The sequence below is a fragment of the Zeus faber genome (genome assembly GCF_960531495.2).
Source record: "Zeus faber genome assembly, chromosome: 13".
Taxonomy (NCBI): Eukaryota; Metazoa; Chordata; class Actinopteri; order Zeiformes; family Zeidae; genus Zeus; species Zeus faber.
Genome location: NC_137198.1, coordinates 7001018 through 7023700, shown reverse-complemented (window position 1 = coordinate 7023700; position 22683 = coordinate 7001018). Strand labels below are relative to the sequence as shown.

Below are 22683 nucleotides of genomic sequence, written 5' to 3'. Positions count from 1 at the left end.
CAAGCGAGCCGCTACGCGACCGGTACGATGACGCTAGCCATGTAAAATTGAGCTTCGGGCGGACATCCACTAGGGTGCGCCGTTTCATCATTTTAGTGCGTGCGGAGTCCGGTCCATGATCGCTACGTCTGGACTATGTATTGGCCTTGGTGAAGACGGGTGTAGCAAGCTCTGTGATAACTATTTAGATGACTCTGTAAGGTGTTGAATAGCAAGTTACCTTCTCCACAGAATACCGGTAGCCGACACCAGTTTCAGTCCGTTGTAGTCACCCAGTCAGCCGTCTAAATGCAGTTAGTTGAGTGCTGGTGCGTTGTCATGTTCCCGTTACATGAACGTGGTATTTGCTCAGGCGCTGTGTGCTGATATCTAATATGCTTTGCATTTATGGAAAGCCTTGACAAAAACTCATCCAAATAAATTTCCAAAACCTTTGAGCAAGAAATACCTGTTCTTGAACTTGAACTTATTACTCCTGCTGTCTCCGTGCTCTGTGCACCCACTGCTGCATCCAGGTCACAGCGGCGTTGCAACAGATTTTTTTGAAAAGGGAGCTTTTTTATTTTGAGACTTTCACACTGCAGAACCTGTAAAAACAACACCCGTACCCAAGCGTTTCTGGTGTGTACCAAGCTCACGACAAGCGGTCATTCATGTCCAAACGAACAGGTCCATGGTGTTATTTTCGGCGTTTAAAAATAAATAAATAAATAAAATACAATAAACACATATTGCACAGTAATGTACACATGTTTGTTTGTTGTCCAAAGAGGAAATAGTTTTTATCGCCAGTAATCATCAACAAAAACTACCGCACCAACAACATCAGTATCAACATATACGGTCTGTATTTTTACAATTAGGGATCGGACGCGTCCCGGGAGGCAGGGCTCCCGCTGTCGCCCCCTGGCGGTGGGTGCCGCGGAGGAAGTGTTTCTGTGAAAGTAATATATTCGCCTCGTCCCGCGGGCCCCCGGGTTTCTCCTTTCCGCTCCTTTCCTCACGCTCGGCCGCCTTACGCTCGCCGGCTTGAAAGGCGACTCATTTATCAATAATTGATAATTGGTTTAGACAGGTGAGATGGAGAGGCAATTTGCGGAGAGTGTGGTACGGGTGCCCTGCCAGGAGACCGGCTCGTAGAGGGAGGAGGAGAGGGCGGGGGCGAGGGAGGAGGAGGAGAGGGCAAAGGAGGGAGGAGAGGAGGAGAAAATGGGGGGGGGCAGAGAAAGGAAGAAAGAAAAGACGAGCTTAGAGGAAACAAAGTGTAGGGAAATCGAAATGAAGGAAGGAAGGGGAGATCAGAGAAAGGGGGGAAACCAAAAAAAACACAGAATGGATGAGATACAGTTCCGATGTCTCTCTGCGTCTCCGTCAGGCCGCACCCTTCAAAGGTCAGCACAGCCAAAGCAGCTTTTCTTGTCTGTCACCACAGTACGACTTGGACCGCCGTTCTTAAAGCCTGATGAAGGGCGGGACTACTTTTTTAATCAGATTTCAAACAGAAATTCAATGCGGACCAAATGTTGTAATTTTTATGAGGTTTTTTTTTTTCTTCTCCTCAAAATGACCCATTTCCATTCCATTGTCATAAAACAAAACAGTAGAGTAAATTTGACTGTACTGTTGTTCAAAACATAAGTATTGTGCATATATTGAATATCGGGTTCGGATTTAAATGCCGCTTATATTTAAAAATAATTATCTAAAAATGGATTCCTAACGTAAACAAAGCGGAAACTTGGTGACGCCCAAACTCAACTATACATTCGACTTACTTCAAGGTGCTTACTTCAAGGTGCTTACTTCTGCTCAATGCAAATATTTAAGTGTGTGGTGTGGTGGGGTGGGGGGGGCCAGCTATTTCTATAGGTGAGGTAGCCAGGGGCCAAGGGCGGCATCCCAAGGGCGGGCGTGGAGAGGGAGACGGGTGCACCTCCGCACCTGTCGGCCTCTCCGGCGGTACTGACGATGCGTGCACTAGCGGTAGGGCGAAAGGTTTTTTTATTTATTTTTTTTATTTTTATTTTATTTTTTTTTTGGGATTGGGGTTTTTAATTTTTTATTTTACGTCTCCTTATGGAACAAAGCAAGTGCATAAGGAACAAAACCATGCGTAACGGGGACACTTTCTCCGTCATTCTCAGGGAGAGAGTGACGGAGAAAAGCGTCCCCCTCCATGCGTCTCGCGCAGAAAATTGTCTTCAGAGTCTACGAGTCGTGGCCCGTTCCTCCGTGCCCCGCCCCCACGCTGTTTCCAGTTGTTCTGTTTGGTGGGAGGGGGGCCGCACGGAGAGCCGTGTTCCATTCACACATATAAAAATATATTTACGATTCCCCTTATTTATAATTCCCCATTGAAATGTTATCCCTCTGCATTTTGTAAACTTCCATCTGTTTTATCCTGTTATTGTAATACACGCTGACCGGGGGGGAGACAAAACCACCGCTCGACTAGAAGAATCTCAGTCGACTGACGGGTTTCCGACGCACACCAGTTTAATCACCCGCGCCCCCCCGCCCCCTCCTCTCCCTCATTTCACATGTAAACACGTTTGCCTCCCAGTTGATTAGCTTTTACCTGACATCATGTCCAATTTTTTTTTATCGTCCAAAAGAGAAATGTTTTTGTCTAATATATTCCGTGTGTGTGTGTGTGTACACGGGGCCAATGATAGTGTGTCTGGAGGGAGTGGAGTGCCGGAGAGAGAGGGAGAGGGAGGGAGAAAGAGTACTTATTGATTTTGGCCACACATCCCTTGGCCTGAAAATCCCTTGATTGCTTTTGTTCTGCTCGCTGTCTCCCACTCCACGTCTGACTTCCTCTAATGAAACTCTGAATGAATCGGAGCACGCTTCGATGGATCTCTCTATCGCCCCGCTCGCCCCCCCCTCTCAGTCTGTCTTTCTCTCTCGTTCTCTACCTACCTCTGTGTGACTATATGTAGATCCGACACAAAAACATTTTTTCCAAATACAAGGACACAAGCTCAATATTGGAACAGACGTCGGGACTCTTCATTTTTCTGTGTGCATCACTGTGTTTGTGACCATTTCCGTCTTTCTTGCTCATGTCAAACACACAAAAAAACATTTTACCTCGATAATGACGATGGAGTTCAGGAGATTTTATTCAATCCGTTCTCGGGGTGCGGGTGTTTCCTAATCTACACAGCAACACACGGTGCTTGCAGCCTATTAAAAAAAATAATAATTATAATGACAATAAAAAAGTCAATCAGGCTGAAGTATGCGGCCACTTTAAAGTAAATAGATAAATGAGTACGCCAGCGATGAAAGGAGAATAATAAAAAAGAAAAAAAATGAATCAAAGAAAATTGTTAATTGTGGATGAGATCTTACAGATACATGGTTTTTGTGATAGTTGCAGTGTTGGGAATATTGGCAAATTCAGAATAAAATCGGAACTTTTGTGTGTATGTAAATGCACTGAATTACCCTCTGATGTGTTTAAAAAGTGCTTTATTAGCGAGTTCACTTCTTATTTTTACCCAATCTGAATGTTTGCGTCTCGTATACTCGTGCGGTATTACTCTAACTCTTTTATTGTCTTTGCCCATCTCACTCATTTTCCGTCCTCAATTGTTTTGCCTTGATTCTGACTCTCTCTCCTCCCTCTCTCTCGCTCACCTTCCCATTGCTTATTCCTCGTTGTTCTTCTTTTTCTTCTTCTTCAATTCCGCCTCCATTTCTCCCACAATCTCTACCTTGAGTATCACTCCGTTCCACCACCTCTAATCTTTGGACCTGCGCCCCGGATTGCTCCCTAGAACGGCCCAAACTCTCGATGTTGTGAGGGCCGACCCTTGTCCACTGGAGATGGTCGGCGTCCTGACTTTAAGACCATCCCTGGTCAACACGAGCGTTCACCCTCCTGATTGCAGTGCCTTCCTGATGATAGGTCACATTTTTAGATTTCTTTCTTACCAAACTTATTTTTTTTCTGCAATGTTGCTTCATTTTGCTGTATTTTGCGGTACATTCTGCCTCCTGAAATGGAAATAACAACGGCAAAGTGGTCCTTTTTTTACCCAGGATGCAATCTGAGTCTTGTTTGTTTTGTTCGTTTCATTTGTCACCGTTTCCTTATTTTTCCACATTGCCCATGATTGAAAATGGAGTTGGAAATTGAAAAGTGCAATTGAAAGTGGAAAACCCGGCGCGTCCCAGAGGAGGGGGTATCTCCGCCCTCCTCCAGCCCGGTGTCAATCGCTGCTGTTTCGCCGACACACAAAATCGAGCGTCCCTCCTGAACGAGGGCTCCGTTTTAGGGGGCCGTTTGGGATCTCGCCCTCCCATTTCACCGATTAGTCCCTCAACGTCTTTCTCTCTTTCTTCACCACCCTCCACCCTCCTCCTCTTGCCCCCTCCCTCCCTTCTCGCGCTCCTCCATCCCTCGTTATTTTGCCCGAGGATGAAGGAGGAGGGGTTTGGAGAACCGGCTGCCGACCGCTTTGTACTAAATCAGTCCTCGCAGTGACTCAGGCACCTCAGTGACTCATGCCGTGATAACTGCTCTACAACCTTTTCAGCATGTAAACGGTCCACAAATTCGTCTTATCTGCCCAGGCTAAATTAAATTTGTGTGTGTGTGTGTGTGTGTGTGTGTGTGTCTTTGTGCTTTGATTGCGCTAATGTTACATCATACTACTGTGTGTGTGTTCTCACTGAAATGTGTGCGTATGCGTCCATTGATAGTAATTCTGTATCTACGCGCAGGGCTCTCACAATCATGACATTTTAGTTGATGAAGCAGTCACACAAATTATTGCGATTTATATTTTAATGTATTATATTTTTATTGAATGCCACTATCGTAGTTTAAGCCAATCATAGTGTTTCACTATATCTCTACACATTGCGGAACAGCTATCTATTCTCATTTTCTAACTGGACCGAGGCAGTATACTTTATTAAAACTCTAATGTAGTTGTATATTATGTATTATTTGGGTAATTGATTATTGGATGTAGAATATTGTTTTCGGAATTTACTGTGATTTTTATCGTTCATTAATATTACTGGAATGTATTATTAATTCATATTTATTAATATTAAATTTTCTATTTTATTATTTTAATTATCTTTTTTATTTTAATTTTAATTTACTTTTTGTAAAATTTACACTTGAGAATCCCCTCATCTGTTGAAAGAATATATATTTGACCTTTGACACCCCCGCCCTTTCTCCCACCTCCTCAGGGGAGCTGGAGGAAGAGATGGAGAAGCCGGAGATGGTGGACCTCCCCGAGAAGCAGAAGCACCAACTCAGGCACCGGGAGCTGTTCCTCTCCCGGCAGCTGGAGTCCCTACCGGCCACGCACATCAGGTTGGGGTTCTACACCTTTTTTCCATCCTTTCATTTTTGTTGTTTTTTCAGCAACGCTGTCGCCTTGTGTTGGGAGTCTGCACCGGTCCTTCAGCTCCTTTCATCCACACCAGGCCTCAGTGTCTGTGTTTTTTAAAAAGACACTTGTTATGTTCGCGGCTGCTTTTCAGACCGTCAACAGACATCGAACGCATTCTAATTTAGTAGCTGCCTTGACTGCAACTGTCCGGGATTTTTAATAGTAATTCATTTATTTGTCTTTTTAACTGGTTTAATATCATATCAGGATGAGAATGTGTTTATTTGTATGTTAAAGTATATTTAAACATTACAAGGAATTTGTCATGTTAGGGATTGGTGCGTTGCTATACAGTCGATTAGCATAAAAAAAATAAAATAAAAAAAAAAGAGTATGAAGAACAGTCTGGCGAATAAAAAAAGCCAAATATCCGAAAGTATCAAAATAAAAATACAAAAATAGCCAAATATATAGAATATACAAAGTGCGATTCTGTGCACAGGATAAGTTCAGTTAAAAGGCATATGAGGTACTGTGATATACACTCAAAATGACTTTCAAGTCTTACAGTCTTTTTAATTGGTCAAAATCTTCAGTGGGTGGAGTCAACTTTTTTTTTTTTTGTTTATTAACGATTCCTGGGTGGGTGGAGCTCTCTGTAATAATTGCCAAATCCACTAAACTCATATTTTCTAATACTACAACAACAACAACAACAAAAACAACTTCTGTGGTTTTCCAAAGCATCAAATTGTGAGGATGAAGTGTTGAACTTCATCATGTTATTTACAGTAGATGTTTTTGGGGGGCTTGGTATGGTGACGAACTATACTAATACTACTAAGCAGTTAAAAGTTTATATTATATCATTAAAAAAAAAAGTCATCTCATGCTTTAAATTCAAAATGATATTGTATGTCGCGTTCCAAAAATTCTCTTTGATACTTAACGACTATGAAACAACTCCTTGTGGCATTACTATAAATCCACTGGTAACTTTGCATGGTCAATATTATTATTAATATGGAGAACATTAAGTTTAGTTTTGGGCTGCAGTTCGCGAGCAGCAGCAGTGTCTGGCAAGCAATAAGAAAATCGAACGCAAACCAAATAAGGTGCACGGACAGTGAGCGGCAAGTCGTTCCTAACGAAATGTCCATCCCACGGCAGACGGTATTGACCGGCACGTGAAGTCGTTAGGGGCTTCATGACTCGATATTTTGGGAGTCTATGAAGGGCGGGCAAAACCGGATTTGCCTATCTGGGTGTATTCCAATTCCCGGGTTTCATCCGATTACGTGTGATTCCATTGGATCATATTCCTTTGTACAGGAAACATCGGATTGATCACAGGCGCAATATTTGGCCGGTTTTGGCGGTTTTATTTTAAGGACGTGGAACTCGATTCAGCCCCGCGTGGAAAACTCCCTTTACTCTCCTGGCAGAGAAGGAAAAGGAGCCGGGCCCCGAAACGAGATAACATTAGATAACATCTTGCAAATGGGCGATAAAGAGAAAAGCCACCTGACAGTCCAAAGATCACAGTCGAGGAAGTTTGAGCTTTATTGGCGGAGAACGCTAAATCTAATTCTAAACTGCGGTTCCTCCTGCCATTTCTGGTTTTAGATATCACATGTTTCTGCTGTTTAGTTTAAGGGTATTGCTGGAAATTCATCGTGACCAACCGTAAATTGTTTGAAAAATAGGGTTGTTGTTTTTTTTGGGTTTTTTTTGCCCGAAATCCTCGTCTTGAATGTCATATGAAGGGATGGCAGGCGCTTTCTTGTTTAAACAAAGAAAAACCGAAATGAGGAAACCCCCGACCATTCGTATGGTGTTAAAGACGGCCCTCGATAAGTCGTCCGTGAAAAACGTTTTGGCGGTATTATCAGACAAAACGGCAAAAACATGCGGAATCGGAAATATCAAGGCTTTACAGCAGCCGTGTCCGTGCGGGTTTCAGGGAAGACCACCATAAAAACCGGAACCAAAACGGAAACCCCCCAAGTTTGGAGGCTCTTTAGGGTCAAGCAGTTTGGATCTGTGGATACGGTGGAAGGTGGGTTCCGGGTGTAATCGAACCACCGGCGTTGAGGACAGCGTCCCCAGCAAGCGCGGCCGGGAGGCCTGGTCGAGACACGGGCATGGGGAGGAGCGGAGGCGTGGAGGTCTTCTCCACCCTTACGACGCTGCCGTGCTTGGGACTTGGCTTGTTTTCCATTGCCATGCCGACGGCGAGAGGGTTTTTGCAGTCAAAGCGACACCCAAGACGCACGGGGTACCGACGAGATAACACCTCGGAGACAAGAAAGTCGAGCGTGGCTGCAAAGGGCGTCGTCCGTCCCACGCAGCGTTTTTGCGCCGCGGTAAGTTTTTCCTTCTGAAGAACATTTGGAGGAACCCTCCCTTTTTACGTGTGCCCGCACAGCAGGAACTAGGAACGGTCGTACTTCTTAGAACGAGTCACATCGATTTGGGCGGCGACCGGCGCTAATAAAAAGCAAAAAAAAAACAATAAAAATTAAAACCAATACAAATAGTATTTTTATTGTACACAGGACATATTATTTTAGTTTTATTTTCCAATGTTAATTGAATGAAACCAAAAATCCCGCGCAGTGTCCCGATGCGTGCCCTTGCCTTAAGAAAGTCGGGCCAGACTTTTAAATGAGGCCTTGTAGATCTGATATGAGTGAGGATTCAGCACCTGGATTGCTTGTAATTGAGCCTCAAATTTGTTCAGAAACAGATTTTGGTGGACTGATAAGGAACTCGGAGCATGTGCTGAAATGAAACCCCACTGGCTAGCGTCGCTTCAGCGTCACTTCACCGTTATTACTGCCGGTGTGAATGCAAGCAGGGGAGGGGAAAAAAAAAAAAAAAAAGGCGGTTGACGTTACCTCGCTTCGGGGGACCTGCCCAGTTCCTCGTTCCCCTCGGGGAGTCCCCCGGGGCTGTCGGGCTCGGAAACGCCGATGCGGCGCCCCCCTGATGCTCTGCTCAGGACGCAAAATGTAAATACCTCCGCTTTTCATTGAAGGAATTCTTCTCAAGAAAATATGGTGAATAAGTTGACTGATGATGTGGCGGCGAGCGGGCAAATGCAGGGCGAAGTGGTGCCGAGGTGGTTGCACTGTTGCGGTACTCAAAATACTTCTCCCAAGGTCGGCAGGTCTGTAATAGTTTTAAAAGCTGACCTGAATGGGTTTATTTTGCCGAGTACATTTTCACATAGGAGGAATGTGTGAAAATGTACAAAAAATAGCCAGATTTCCAAAGAAAGAGTAGTCTAATAGTAGTTTTAAAAAGAAAAAATGTCCAAATACATACAAAATATGACCAAGGACCACAGGATATGTTAAGTTAAAAAGTTGGTTCAGTAGCTGAGACTGGGGTGGGGGTTAAGTGGCAGTATGGTTGTGAGTATTGTTATGGGTATGTATTAAATACTTAACTTTATTTTACTTTAAATAAAATACTTTCCTGCTTGCGTTATGTTCCGTGGTGAATCCTGGACGCGTGGAAATATCAAATGATTCAGTTACATTTTGGAAAGTTTGTTGACGGTGTTGTTTTCTTACAGCAAGATCTATTTGGATAAAATCTGCTGAAATAAAGTTTTCATTATGCGTGATCAATCATGGTGAAGGAAAAAGTGACAACCTGTTTTGAACATTGAATTTTCACTAAATTTATTGAAAGAAGTTTGGCTCGCTTTGAGCGGAAGCCAATTACTTTATGAATGTCAGTGATTTTAAATGTTTTTGATGTTTCCCCAAAACTGATGCATTGTGGTTATTTTTACCCATAATCCTCTCTGTGTGTGTGTGTGTGTGTGTGTGTGTGTGTGTGTGTGTGTGTGTGTGTGTGTGTGTGTGTGTGTGTGTGTGTGTGTGTGTGTGTGTGTGTGTGTGTGTGTGTGTGTGTGTGTGTGTGTGATGGCTGCCGTGTTGAGCAACTTCCAGAGTGTTGGAACTAGAACAGGCTCATTCACTGGGAGGAGAAATGACAATACATTTTTTTTTTTTTTTTTTTTTTTTTTCCTTTTTCATTTGGACTTTTCCTCCACTCTTGTTTTTGTTGTCTTCCTTCCTTTCTTTTAATTTGCTTTAATTCTGTCCTTCCTTTTTACCTCCCTTCCCTCCTTCCTCCTTGCTTTCTTTCTTACCTTCCTTCCCTGTTCCTTGAGGTCCTACCTTCTCGCCTTTGTTCCGTCTTACCTTCCTTCCTTCCCACTTACCTTCATGCCTTCCATCCTTTCTTTCCAATGTGATAACCTCCTTCCCTGTTTTTCCTCTTTCGCTCCCTCCCTCCCTCTCGCCGCCCTTCCCTCTCTCCCTCCCCCTCTCTCTCTCTCTCCGCCCTTCCCTCTCTCTCTCTCTGTCTCTCCGCCCTTCCCTCTCTCTCTCTCTCTCTCACCGCCCTTCCCTCTCTTCCTTCCTCTCTTCTAGGGGGAAGTGCTGTGTGACGCTGCTGAACGAGACGGAGGCTCTCAAGTCGTACCTTGACAGAGAGGTTCGTACTCCACCTCACACACGGCAGCAGCGTTCCTTAATCCTTACTAAACGTGTGTGTGTGTGTGTGTGTGTGTGTGTGTGTGTGTGTGTGTGTGTGTGTGTGTGTGTGTGTGTGTGTGTGTGTGTGTGTGTGTGTGTGTGTGTGTGTGTGTGTGTGTGTGTGTGTGTGTGTGTGTGTGTGTGTGTGGCCGGGCTGCACCATAAATAATTCACAGCACTGACCCAGAATGTTCTTCTCACGTACAGTAATGAGATGGGAGGCTACCAGCAGGAAACACACACACACATCGTTGTACTTGTATCAGATTGAGGTCAGAGTAAATACACATGGTTAGCGAGGACCCGTGTTTCTGGTGACCTAAACCAAAAGACAGTCAATTCGGAGACCCGTCCTCAAGTATGGTCAAACACACATGTCTCTCTCTCTCCCTCTCCCTCTCTCTCTCTTACTCTACTTTCTACTTCATGGCCCTGATCCCTTCTTCTGTGGCCCTAACTCTGCCCTCGCCCGTTTTCTTTCGGGGGGGGGGTTTGTTTTGGCCGCCATCTTGTATTTCCCAGGATGCCTTCTTCTACTCGCTGGTGTACGACCCCCAGCAGAAGACTCTTCTGGCCGACAAGGGGGAGATCCGCGTGGGGAACAAGTACCAGGCGGACATCACGGACCTGCTTAAAGAAGGTGCACGCCGCTTTTTTTTTTTTTTTTGTTTTGTTTTTTGTTTTTTAAATCTGCTTCCACCCCAGAACCTCTTCCTAAATTTACTTTTTCCGTTGAGGCTTTTGGAATTTGATCTCGAGTGATTCCATCTCGTTGGTTATTCTTTCCGCATAAATGGAAACAACTCCATCTTTATGTGTTGAGAGGCAATCTTCTTCCTTCAAGTGTCAAACTTTTAGGAGGGGTTTTTTTCTTTCATCCCAGAGGCTCTTTTTCTGTTTTTTTTTTTTTTTTTTTTTGTATCGCAGCCTTGTTAATTTATTTTTTTTTTTTTTATGTATGAGCAAATAAGCTGGGGTGCCATGGCAACCACAGCGCTAGTCTGCTCATACAAACCAAAAATGCAGAATTAAAAGACAGATAAAAACCTGCTGCATGGATCCCTCGTTTCTTCCATGAATTTTGTCTTTTCGGCTCGACGGACTGATGCGGTCTCATCCCAACAGGGGAAAAAGGCGAAAGGACACCACATTGTTCAGAAGTGTTGGTGGCCTTTTGAGTGACGAGTCAAACTAAAGAACATAACTGCATGCGATGGCCACAGTCATCTAGGGCAGTGGTTCTCAATGTCTGGGGACCTTCAGGGGGCTCTTTTAAGAGGTTTCAAGGGATCCCCAGCAAAATGATTAATGGATAACTTCAACGTTATTTTATTTCATCATGGCACCATTTAAGCACGTACGATAAAGACTGTTCTGATCATAATTTCAATGTTAAATCCCTAACAATAATATAGACACAAAATCGTATATAATAATAAAAATCTTCTCAGAACGGGATCCCAGAGACAAAATCGTATCAATTGGTGTCTGTGGCCTAATGCGTATAAAATTGATTTCCTTTATGTGGAGAAAGGGAAGTGACTCCTCAGGTTACTGAGATTACTCCTCAGATCTAGGGGATCTGAGGAGTAATATGCTATTATTACATTGTGGACAAACTGCAATAATTTTTTTTTTTTTATTGGATCAAGATTGGCTTTGTTTGTTTGGCTTTGAGTCTTTTGAGGAAAAAACAAAACAAAAAGAAATGCAGTTGCAACATTGCCCGCCAGAACAAATTAATTCAACATATAAGCTACTGCTATTTTGGAATTACAATGTACTAACTGTGAAAAAAAAAAGAATTAAAGTTGAATCATTGCAGCGCATCTGGAAGGCTTTTCCATTCAAAACACATTTGTTTGTGATTTGATCGGAACTCTAAAAGGTAATTGCATATGCATCATGATTGGTGTAAATCTAGAGTAGAGGTACCAATAGTGTGTGTGTGTGTGTGCAGAAGAAGAAGATGGGAGGGAGTTGTCTAAACTGGAGGAAAGGGTTTGGGACCCCAGCAGCTCTCTGACGGAGCGACAGATCGACCAGTTCCTCGTCGTCGCTCGGTGAGTCCCCATTCAGGATGTGACGGAAAACACACAGGACCGGATATTATATATTCTGCACCATTCTTCAATAGTTACTCACGTTTTTGACACTACATAGGCAACGCGGGGGAAAAAACATTCAGTCCTTCCTCCAAGGAGGTTGTCCACATCATGAATTGTATGGTAGCCCCATTGTGTGGAGTCTGCATGTTCCTTTAGGAGAGACATGCTTGTCAGGGTTAAGATACTGACACCCGGCCGGCACACAGGGCCGGCAAAGTGACAGGCTGCAATGCCTTTCAAACGGAGCTTGGCTTCATCCAGCTGCAGGGGGCGTGGCTACGACCGGCGACAAGGAAAGTTGAGCAGATTTCGACTCTATGCAAATGAGCAGCGCCGGTCGCAGGGATAGCCAATAGGAGGGAGGATACCCCTTCAATGCCGCCGATCCTTGGAGAATTGACGCGGACCACTGCCTCCTTGTTCCTGACGAGGCAATTTTTTAAAATGAAAAGCATCCTTTAAACTGAAAATAAGGAAGTAGTCATTTTATCTTTTTCCAACAAGGACTATTCTTTAGTTTTCAGGGAGGGGTGGCAAGACTAGTTATGTCATTTTTTTCAATAGGTTATTTATTTGCTAGGTAAACAGCTACACCATTAAAAAAAATCGAAGTAAAATAAAGTACACACAGCACCATCTAACTACATAGTGTATATTATAACTGAAAGGGAGAGAGGTTAGACAGTCGCTTTTGAACCGACACGCTCACAAAAGCCGGGGCCACAGAGACCTGGCGACAAGACGAGAGCGACTTGGCTTCGCGCCGCAGCCCGGCCATTAGCCCCTCCTGCAGTTGCCCCTGAGCAAGGCATCAGTCAGGATTTGGAGCTGGCCCCCCCCGGGCACCGCTACATGGAAGCCCACTGCTCCTAGATACATAAAGTACGAGGATTGGCCAAATGCAGTGGATTCATTTCCCTCAGAGGGATTAATGAAGTATATAAAATACAAAAATATATCTGTTAGAGATAATGGGAAGATAATGCATCCACCACCAGTGTATGAGTGGAATCTGTATCAGATGTTAATGCAGTCCATTTACCATCATAAGTAAGTGTTTCAAAGCTTTATTTAAAAGCCAACACATGAGATAAACAAAGAAGCCGAATTGTGGCAAGTAATCAGAAAAACAATGAATATGTATGTGGCAGCGTCGCCTACCACACGCCAGCCAAGTGGCGTTTTCAGGGACCTCCGCCACAGAGACACAGACGATCTGGGCTGTAGATATAGACACCAGTTTATTGTAGCGAGAGAGGGCTAGATGGAAGAAGCCCAGGAGCAGATGGACACGTATCATAACAGCTGCTCCTCTCCTGAGTGTGTGTGTGTGTGGGGGGGTGGGGGGGGTTTACCTGTTGCTCGTGAGACCAACAAACGGGTATGCAGCCACTCTGATCCTGGATCCCCAATTATCTAGATCCAGGTCAGGTGTGGCTGCTCAAACCACACCATCCCCACACCACATACCCCCGACACCAAACAGAGGCCGGGGAGAATACCTGGCTGAACCCCCTCCCCCAATCCAGCAAGCAGAGGGGGGGGGGGGGGGGGGCGGCGGCTGGTAACTCGGGCACCACGGTCCACTGGCTGCTTGGGGTATGGCCCGGCTGCTGGATGGTCCCAGCGGTGGCTGCGTGGGGAAGGTCCTAGCTGCGGGTGGTTACCCGTGGTGGTTGCTGCGGCTGCTTCTCCCCCGGTCCTCCGCCGGACCCCCTGGGTGCTGCTGCTGCCAGTCGGGAGAGGGTTGGTGCTGGGGCCGCTCGTTGACCTGCTGGTGGCTCCAGGGCGTCTTCGGACGGCCCTCCTGTCTCCCTTCCCCGCGCCGGAGTCAGGTGCCAGTGTGGCGGTTTCGTCTACCACACGCCACCCAAGCGGCGTTTTCAGGGACCTCCGGCACAGAGACGCAGACGACGTGGGTTGTAGACACCAGTTTATTGTAGAGAGAGGGCTAGATGGGATCAGCCCAGGAGCAGGTAGAGATGTCATTAGAGGCCCCTCTTGACAGGGGCTCCTCTCCTGAGTGTGTGTGTGTGTGCGTGCGTGCGTGCGTGCGCGCGCTGGGATGGGGATTTTATCTGTTGCTCGTGAGACCAACCAACAGGTATGCAGCCACTCTGCATCCTGGATCCCCAATTATCTAGATCCAGGTCAGGTGTGGCTGCTCAAACCACACCATCCCCACACCACAATGTATAACTGCACTGTCAACACATCTAATGTAAATATGATTCGTAAAGGAGTCAGTGTGACTCAGAAAGGTCAAAGGCAAATATATAATATTAATAAAGAAATAAAAAAAATATACCGCTAAAGAATTTCTGTTTTCTCAGGATCTCTGCTTATTGGCTGGAACTTTTTTTGTTTCCCCGGCAACATTGCATCACCAAACACATGATCCGATCAGAGCTGGATTGAAGTCGCCTCATGATGCTCCATACATTGATTTGTTTTTGACGTGTGTTTATGTCCCTGAATCTAGATGCTTTAAATACATGTGTCGCTCTCTCTTAATCTCTTTCATTACTTAATTGTCTTTCATTCAGTCTTTCTAATTCATTCTCTCTCTCTCTCTCTCTCTCTCTCTCTCTCTCTCTCGCTCTCTCTCTCTCCCCCACCCCCTCCCTCTCATTCATTCTCTCTAATTCATGCTCTGTCAATGTCTAATTCATTTTCGGCCTTGCTTTCATTCTCTCGCTCTCGCTTTCTCTCTCTTTCTCGCTCTCATTTTAATTCTCTCATTCATTTTCACCCTCTTTCATTCTCCATCTCTCACGCATTCATTCCCTCTAATTGATGATTTAAATTTCTTCCCCCCACTCTTAATTAATTTTCACTCTCTCTCTCTTCCTCCCTCTCCTCCTTTTTCTCTCGCCCCCTCACCCCTTGTCTGTTTTTTCTCTCTTCCTCCACCCCATCTCTCTCTTTCTCCCTTCACCCCATCGCTCTCTCTCCCTCCCTCCCCCTCTCTATCTCCCTCCCCTCTAACTCCCCTCTCTCCCTAACTCTCTCTCCCTCCTACTCCCCCTTTGTCTCTCCCTCCTGCTCCCCCTTTGTCTCTCCCTCGCTCCCTTTGTCTCACCCCCCTCTACTCCCCCGCTCTCTCCCTCGCTCCCTCTCTCTCAGGTCAGTCGGTACGTTTGCCAGGGCTCTGGACTGCAGCAGTTCAGTTCGACAGCCGAGCCTCCACATGAGCGCTGCCGCAGCCTCCAGGGACATCACCCTGGTACGACACACACACACACACACACACACACACACACACACACACACACACACACACACACACACACACACACACACACACACACATAAAGCTACACCAGGTTAAGGCAGTAATCAGTATCGCAACCAGAGGTGAAGGTGTCTAAGCATTAATTTTAATCAAAGCAAATTTAACCACATTGTATTTTTCTTTCGATTGTTCCAGTTTTTGCATGTTTAGGTGCATGTGTAAGTTTTTTTTTTTTTTGTTTTTTTTTGCACGTGTCTGTGTGTGTGTGTGTGTACATGTACGTGTTTTGCATTTTAATTTATGTGTGTATGAAGTGGCAATGTTTGTTGCCTGTGTGTGTGTGTGTGTACGGGGCCAAGAGCGGACTACTTCCGTCCCTCATATATAAAACATTGAGGAAAAGCCTCAAAGACACACACACACACACACACACTCCAAAGTCCTACACAGAAGACGCCTACAGAGAATTAAATCTCTTATTCAGAATCGACCCAGTGTGCAGTTGAAGGTTTCTAGTGAAACTTTGATACATGAAACATAGTGTTGTTGTGTTTCCACCATTGAGTGAAGCAGCGAGTTGGGTTTTTGATAAACTGATCAATTGATAATGTGATTGATTGGCTTCAAATGAAAGAGATATTCAGCGACGCAGCGAGTGTTCGTACTGAGAGCTCACTCTTCACTACTTGCTAGAACTGTGTACCAATGCAATCAATCACATTTTCAGTTGCACTAATGATTAAATAACTGATTTGGAACTGATTTGTTTATTGTTTTCCAGGAATTGTTTACTTCACTGCTTTGTTAAAACAAAATAATGTGAAAATGTTTAAAAAAGGTTCCACAGCTAAACAAAGTGTGTGTGTTTATGTGCGGTAGTGGTCATAAATCTTCATTTTTTGCGACAAAATTAAGAGTCGTCCCATGTTTGAGCGTCATCCCATGTTCACGGTCTGTTGTCATGGTTACGCCGGGAGTCTGCGTACACAGTGACTCAGTTGAGTCAGGACACACGTTTCTAAATAACATGAGTGGTGCTTTCCGCTATTTATTCTTCTGTTTCATGTGTGAAGAAAGAGAGCTGTTGTCTTTATTCACCTTTTATTACATGAGTATCACGTGCATTTATTAAATAGGAATAAATAACGTGATGGAGTGTGATTGTTATCTTGTTTTGAGTGGGAAGTCATTGCAACTACCAACAACCTTAGGGGCGGTCTGGTCTGTACTCCTACCTAAATGAACCCAGAATTAAAAAAAAAAAAATGCCTTTCTGAGTTTCTTAATTTGAGATGAATTTGTTCTGGACCAGGAAATCCGAGACTAAAGTGATGAAGGACTAGTCAGCGCCTTTGGGCTGGTCTTGGTGCTGGTCTTAGTCCAGATCATCCTGGAGGCCACGCCCGTAGATCCAAAGATCTTTAAATTTCACTGAGACCTATATTAGCTCTAACGTTCCTTCTGGAAATCTGATTGTTTAAACCAACACTGAGAAAGGCTTTTTTTTACTCAAAAGTGTGATTTAGTCTATGATTAGGCCTAATCTGTGTCCACCCAACCAGCGTATTAAGCAGTTTTTTTTTAATAATATTTATGGTTTTATGGATTTTTGGCAAATTAATTTTTAAGTATAATAAACACATGGTGCCCCCAATGACTCGCTCCATCAGCTCTTTAATCAAAGCAGCGTTTAGCCAATTTAATAACGACCCCTTCAGAATAAAACAAAACGAGCCTAAACGTACGTGTGCGTGTGTGCATGTGTGTGTGTCCGCCCGTCCAGTTCCACGCCATGGACACGCTCCACACCACGGGCTACGACATGACGCGGGCCATTGCGGCGCTGGTGCCGCAGGGCGGCCCCGTGCTCTGCCGCGACGAGATGGAGGAGTGGAGCGCCTCCGAGGCCAACCTGTTCGAGGAGGCGCTGGAGAAGTATGGCAAGGACTTCACCGACATCCAGCAGGACTTTGTGAGTCGTGGAGTGAACTTTTGAATTTTAGGACTTGCGCTTTGGAGGTGTTTTTTAAATTCTGCCTTTACTCTGCACAGTGACTGAATAAAGAAGACATCATCAACCTCACCTCACTTGATATCCACACAGGGTTGTGGGACACTTCTAAGACTGATGCATTGATATTTGATTGATATATTTTGAATACAAAATTTAGTTTAATAGGTTTGAAATATATCATCATTTCTATAATTCATTTTGGGCTGCCTCCACGCTCTGATATAATGAAAGTCCCTGGAAACACTTGGAACAAACAGACAAATAACCAGACGGACGGGGCCAGACAGAGAGACGGACAGAGAGATAGAGGGAGGGCCAGACAGAAAGACGGATGGACAGACAGACGGACAGAGAGAGGGACAGAGAGGTGGAGGGCCAGACAGAGAGAGGGACAGAGACAGAGAGATAGACAGAGCGATGGAGGGACCGACGGAGAGACGCAGGGACAGAGACGGAGGGGCAGACAGAGACGTGACAAAGGTGAAGATTAGAATCGACCCCAGGATTTAACCCCAGGTAGCGCTGGTGATTAGCCTCTATGTTTAGTTCGTCTGGAAGTCTGGACGTCTCCCCCTCCGGTGGAAGACAGTTAAACAGAGAGACTTACTATCAGTATTCTATGGGGGATCAATTGTCCGATCAATGCGATGTGGGTTTGACTAATTTAATATTTTAACCAATACCCTGACTTAGATTTTGGTGTGATTGTGTGTGATATTGACAGGATTTCACTTTATTTTATTTATTTAAAAAATAAAATAAAGTGACTTGAATTTGATTTTAAAAGGCCTTTATTTAGGCATTAAATAAGGACATAGTCACAAATTAGAATTGTGAGATCTTGATTTCAACATGAACATTTTTTTCAGATTATATTCATCTGAAATTAATCGTGATTCTTCTGCATCAGAGTCAATATTTCCCAGTGTTATAAAACCCTAACCCTTAAAAACAAAACAACGCACATTCGAGACTTATTTGTCCACAATTCAGTCTTAAATGTTGTCAAAATGTGTCTGGAAAAAGTTCTTGAATATTAACTTTCACTCTCTGAGACCACCAGACACCCAGGGTTGGATCAGTGGTCATTGTTAGAGGCTTACAACCAGTGCAGTAGAATAACGGCACATTTTTAGGTCTTTTACAACAACTTGTAAACAGCACGGAAGCCACGGCTCGGTGATAAACCCTCCGTGACCCTTGGACATTCCCGCCACACAACAAGTTAAAGGCTTGTTTAGAAGGCAGACGGAGCGCTGCCTCTCTTGTGTTTTCTGCAGAGAACAATGCTGCTGCCATTACTTGACTTTTCACCAATTAACTGTGCCAGGCCTCTCCGTGAGCCTTGCTCTGCCCCCTGGTGGCCGAGCGCCGGGATTACAACTCGCCCACTCGTCCGTGCAAAGCCGCCCCCTTCGCTGCCGTCAGGGGTGGGGCCGCCGCTGGCACCCGGACAACTCTGCTGCCGCTCTTTAAAACTTTTTTTTTTTAGGAGTGGAAAATGTCGACTTTGGCTTCAGATCGTTCCTTAAAGGGGTTTTATTGTTGGAAGTCGAACTACTTTTTTTTCCTATTATTATTATTTACCCAGAAAGCAAGATGTGCTTTGCTGCTCCAGCTTTGTGTCAATTTGTTACATACACTGACTTTTCAGAGCTTTCTGTAGCTGCCTTGAAAGCGCACAAACTGACTCGCCTTGCTCAAAGGCACATTGATACAGAATGTAGTGGAGGTCGTTGATCGTCTTCCTCACATCTGTTCCATTTTCCCCACCAGACTAGAGATTCAACATGGGGATTTTTTTTCCAGTTGGATGCTTGCTCATTTTCTAAATGTAAATAATGTTTTTGTTGTTTTGGTTTTTTTTCCCATGTCTCCAGCTTCCATGGAAGTCCCTGACCAGCATCATCGAGTATTACTACATGTGGAAAACCACCGACAGATACGTCCAGCAGGTAGCTTCTGTTTTTAATTCAGTGTTCTACAGACTAACCAGAAATCAACTGGATTCTAATTTATGAATTATTAGTATTATTGTCATCACCATTATTATTTTTATTATGTACTTGTTAGTTTATTATTTATTTATTTATTTATTATTAATTATTTTATATTATATATATATATATATATATATATTTATTTTAATGTATTCACTCCAGTTTCTTTCTATTTATTTATTTATTTATTTATTTATTTATTTTTAAATACATTTATTTTTTTCAATGACCCTGTGTTAATTCTGGTCATATATGACACCCCTCTTTTCCCTGGTGACGGCCAAATTGCTCGTCCCCACTGTGCCTGAACGCAAACATGTGAGATTTTTTTTTGGTAGCGGTGACTTTTAAATGAACCAAACAACTTTTTAACCGACATTTCTGATGACCTCACGACTTCTTCTCCCTTGTCTTCCTCATCGCACCACCTGCTGTCCAGAAACGGTTAAAAGCAGCGGAGGCAGAGAGCAAGTTGAAGCAGGTGTACATCCCCAACTAGTGAGTTCCCGGCAAATAAGACGGTTCATCTCCGTTGGAGAAGACGAGATGATGTAATAAATGTCTCTCCTTCATCGTGTTGATATTATTATTAGGCGTGTACTATCACAGTGACATAAAGTGAACAAAAAGGACATTTTAGTTGTTTGCATGGCAACTATTCTTCAAGCCCTAGTCTGTGAGGAGTCCTGTGTTTTCATAAAAGTATTTACAAATGTAAGTGGTAAACATATATGCCATATAATAACAAACCTATGTATTACTTTTATATGCCCATTGTTTTGAATTTAACACGAGAAACAAGAAAAACAAAACAAAATGAACAAAATGGAAAAAAAAAAAAAAATGCAATAATAAAAATGACACTGTAATATTGATATTAATATATACCCTCCTCACCCCTCTTCTGCTGTCGCTCTCTCTCTCCTACCTCCCAGTAACAAACCAAATCCAAACCAGCTCAGCAACAGCGTCAAACCGCCACTGGTGAACGGAGCGGCGGCCGTGGGGGTCCCCGCCCTCCCGGGACACACACCCGCCCTGGGCCAGACGCCGTCACTCAGCCAGACGCCGTCACTCAGCCAGACCCCCGCCCTGGGCCAGACCCCCGCCCTGGGCCAGACCCCCGCCCTGGGCCAGACCCCCGCCCTGGGCCAGACCCCCGCCCTGGGCCAGACCCCCGCCCTGGGCCAGACCCCCGCCCTGGGCCAGACCCCCGCCCTGGGCCAGAACCCCGCCCTGGGCCAGAACCCCGCCCTGGGCCCGATCCCCGCCCTGGGCCAAACCCCTGTGCTCGGTCAGACCCCTGTGCTCGGTCAGACCCCCACGCTGGGCCAGAACCCCACCCTGGGCCAGAACCCCACCCAGGGCCAAACCGCTGCCCTCGGCCAGACCCCCGCCCTGGGTCGGGCCTGCGAAAGCTGCTTCAGTAAGTAGCACCGGATAATTAGTGTGTGTGTGTGTGTGTGTGTGTGTGTGTGTGTGTGTGTGTGTGTGTGTGTGTGTGTGTGTGTGTGTGTGTGTGTGTGTGTGTGTGTGTGTGTGTGTGTGTGTGTGTGTGTGTGTGTGTGTGTGTGTGTGTAAAGAGAAGTAGAAAACTAAAAACCCAATTTAGTGTCTGTCTTTCCCCATTTTCAAGGGATGAATATGTTGAATCTGTTCAATGCTGGACACAACTAAACAATTGTTTTGCCTCCCAGAATTCCACTCCTCGATGACATTTATCGAATATAATATTTATTTTATACTCTAGTGCTATGCCTATTATGTGTTATGTTTTAGTTTGTGTATTTATTTTGTGTGTTTGCTCAAATTGTCCCCTGCCATCTTGGCCAAGTCTCTCCTGGTCAACATGGCCACTGATGGCCAGCGAGGGTCTGACTCTCCCTGAGATTTACCAAAACAGAAAGGTCAAATGCAGGTAAAATAAACAGAATGGCCGTCTCGCTGAGCAGGTTGGGAGCTTTGTGTCTGGCTCCAAAGTTAAAGCAGAATGTTGAAAAATAAGCAGCAGCGAGGCAGGAAGTGGATTATCTGCCCCGCAGCACTGTATTGTGTGAGCTATTTTAGTAGTTGTAATTAATTTAGTAATGAATGATTAAAGATTGGAGCTCGTGTGCTCACACATGTGAGTGCTTCTGCATTCATTCGCCCACGGTGCCGTGGCGCTCACGTGTGCGTGCGTGTGTGTGTGTGTGTGTGTGTGTGTGTGTGTGTGTGTGTGTGTGTGTGTGTGTGTGTGTGTGTGTGTGTGTGTGTGTGTGTGTGTGTGTGTGTGTGTGTGTGTGTCTAGCGAGCAGCTCCTACCAGTGGTACTCGTGGGGGCCTCCCAACATGCAGTGCCGGCTGTGCGCCTCCTGCTGGACATACTGGAAGAAGTATGGAGGCCTCAAGATGCCGACCAGGCTGGACGGAGAGAGGCCGGGCCCCAACCGCAACAACATGGTAGGCATTAGATGGTGTTATTGTTTAAAATAATAATGATCTTTATATTTTTAAAATGGTTAATCTTTTAGCTTTTAATATATATTTATATCCTTTGTTTCTTCCTTTATTATTATTTTTTAATCTTTTGGATTGATTTATATATTTATACATTATTTGTTAATATTTTTTAAATATTAAAATATATAACATTTAAATGTATTTATATAAGTTTGTGTGTGTGTGTGTGTGTGTGTGTGTCTGTCTGTACATATATATACATGTGTATTTCTTTTTTTGTGTGCATTTTATTTTAATTCTATTTACTATTTTTTCAATGCTACCTTCTCCTGTAATGCATTGATTAAACAGTTAACATTTCTGATAATTAACTGAATTTATAACTGCAAGTTAAAAAAAATTAAAAAATTCAAGGCCTTGTTAAAACGTTAATGGGTGTATCTGCAGTCATTATCATCGTTATGTATGATTGTCCAAGCTGCTGTGGAGTAAAACTATTTCTTCACACTTGCTCAGGCTTTTAATGACAAGTCTATTGAGCGAGTCCAGCTATAGTGGAAAAAAACCTCAAAACTCTCCTGTGAGCAGTCATAACATTCACTTTCACTCCGTTATTCCGCATGCCCTGCTAATTGATAGTCAAAGTGTTTTTTGAAATCTATTCAAATAGCTTTCAACGGTAAAAAGTTAATCTGAATTATTCAAATAAGTGTTAAAAATTATGTAGAAAATGATATATAATTATTTGGGTCAAGCTGGCGAACAGCGTTGATCAGCAACAAGCGACTCCAGGTTCCATGAGGATGCGTTCAGGTCGATTCCATTTGGCCTGGCGGAATCGATGAACTCCCCCGAAAATGAGCTCATCAAATCCGTCTCGTCTTCTGATTTGATCGCGGTGTTGTCTCGCCCTCGCCGCTAGTCACTGGAGGTGCGGTCACACCGCCGGCGCACATGCGCTG

The 22683-nt window shown here is 44.4% G+C and overlaps 1 protein-coding gene across 1 annotated transcript in view; it reads left to right on the top strand.

Annotated features, from left to right (window-relative positions):
• Positions 1-22683, top strand: part of mta1 (metastasis associated 1) — a 61442-nt gene that overhangs the window by 28653 nt on the left and 10106 nt on the right. The window contains exons 4-13 of the mRNA XM_080012983.1: positions 5221-5347; positions 9818-9881; positions 10445-10562; positions 11883-11985; positions 15157-15256; positions 17049-17237; positions 19160-19234; positions 19719-19777; positions 20215-20705; positions 21570-21721. Of these exons, the coding sequence (XP_079869109.1) occupies positions 5221-5347; positions 9818-9881; positions 10445-10562; positions 11883-11985; positions 15157-15256; positions 17049-17237; positions 19160-19234; positions 19719-19777; positions 20215-20705; positions 21570-21721 (1478 nt within the window). The remainder of the gene's footprint in view (positions 1-5220; positions 5348-9817; positions 9882-10444; positions 10563-11882; positions 11986-15156; positions 15257-17048; positions 17238-19159; positions 19235-19718; positions 19778-20214; positions 20706-21569; positions 21722-22683) is intronic.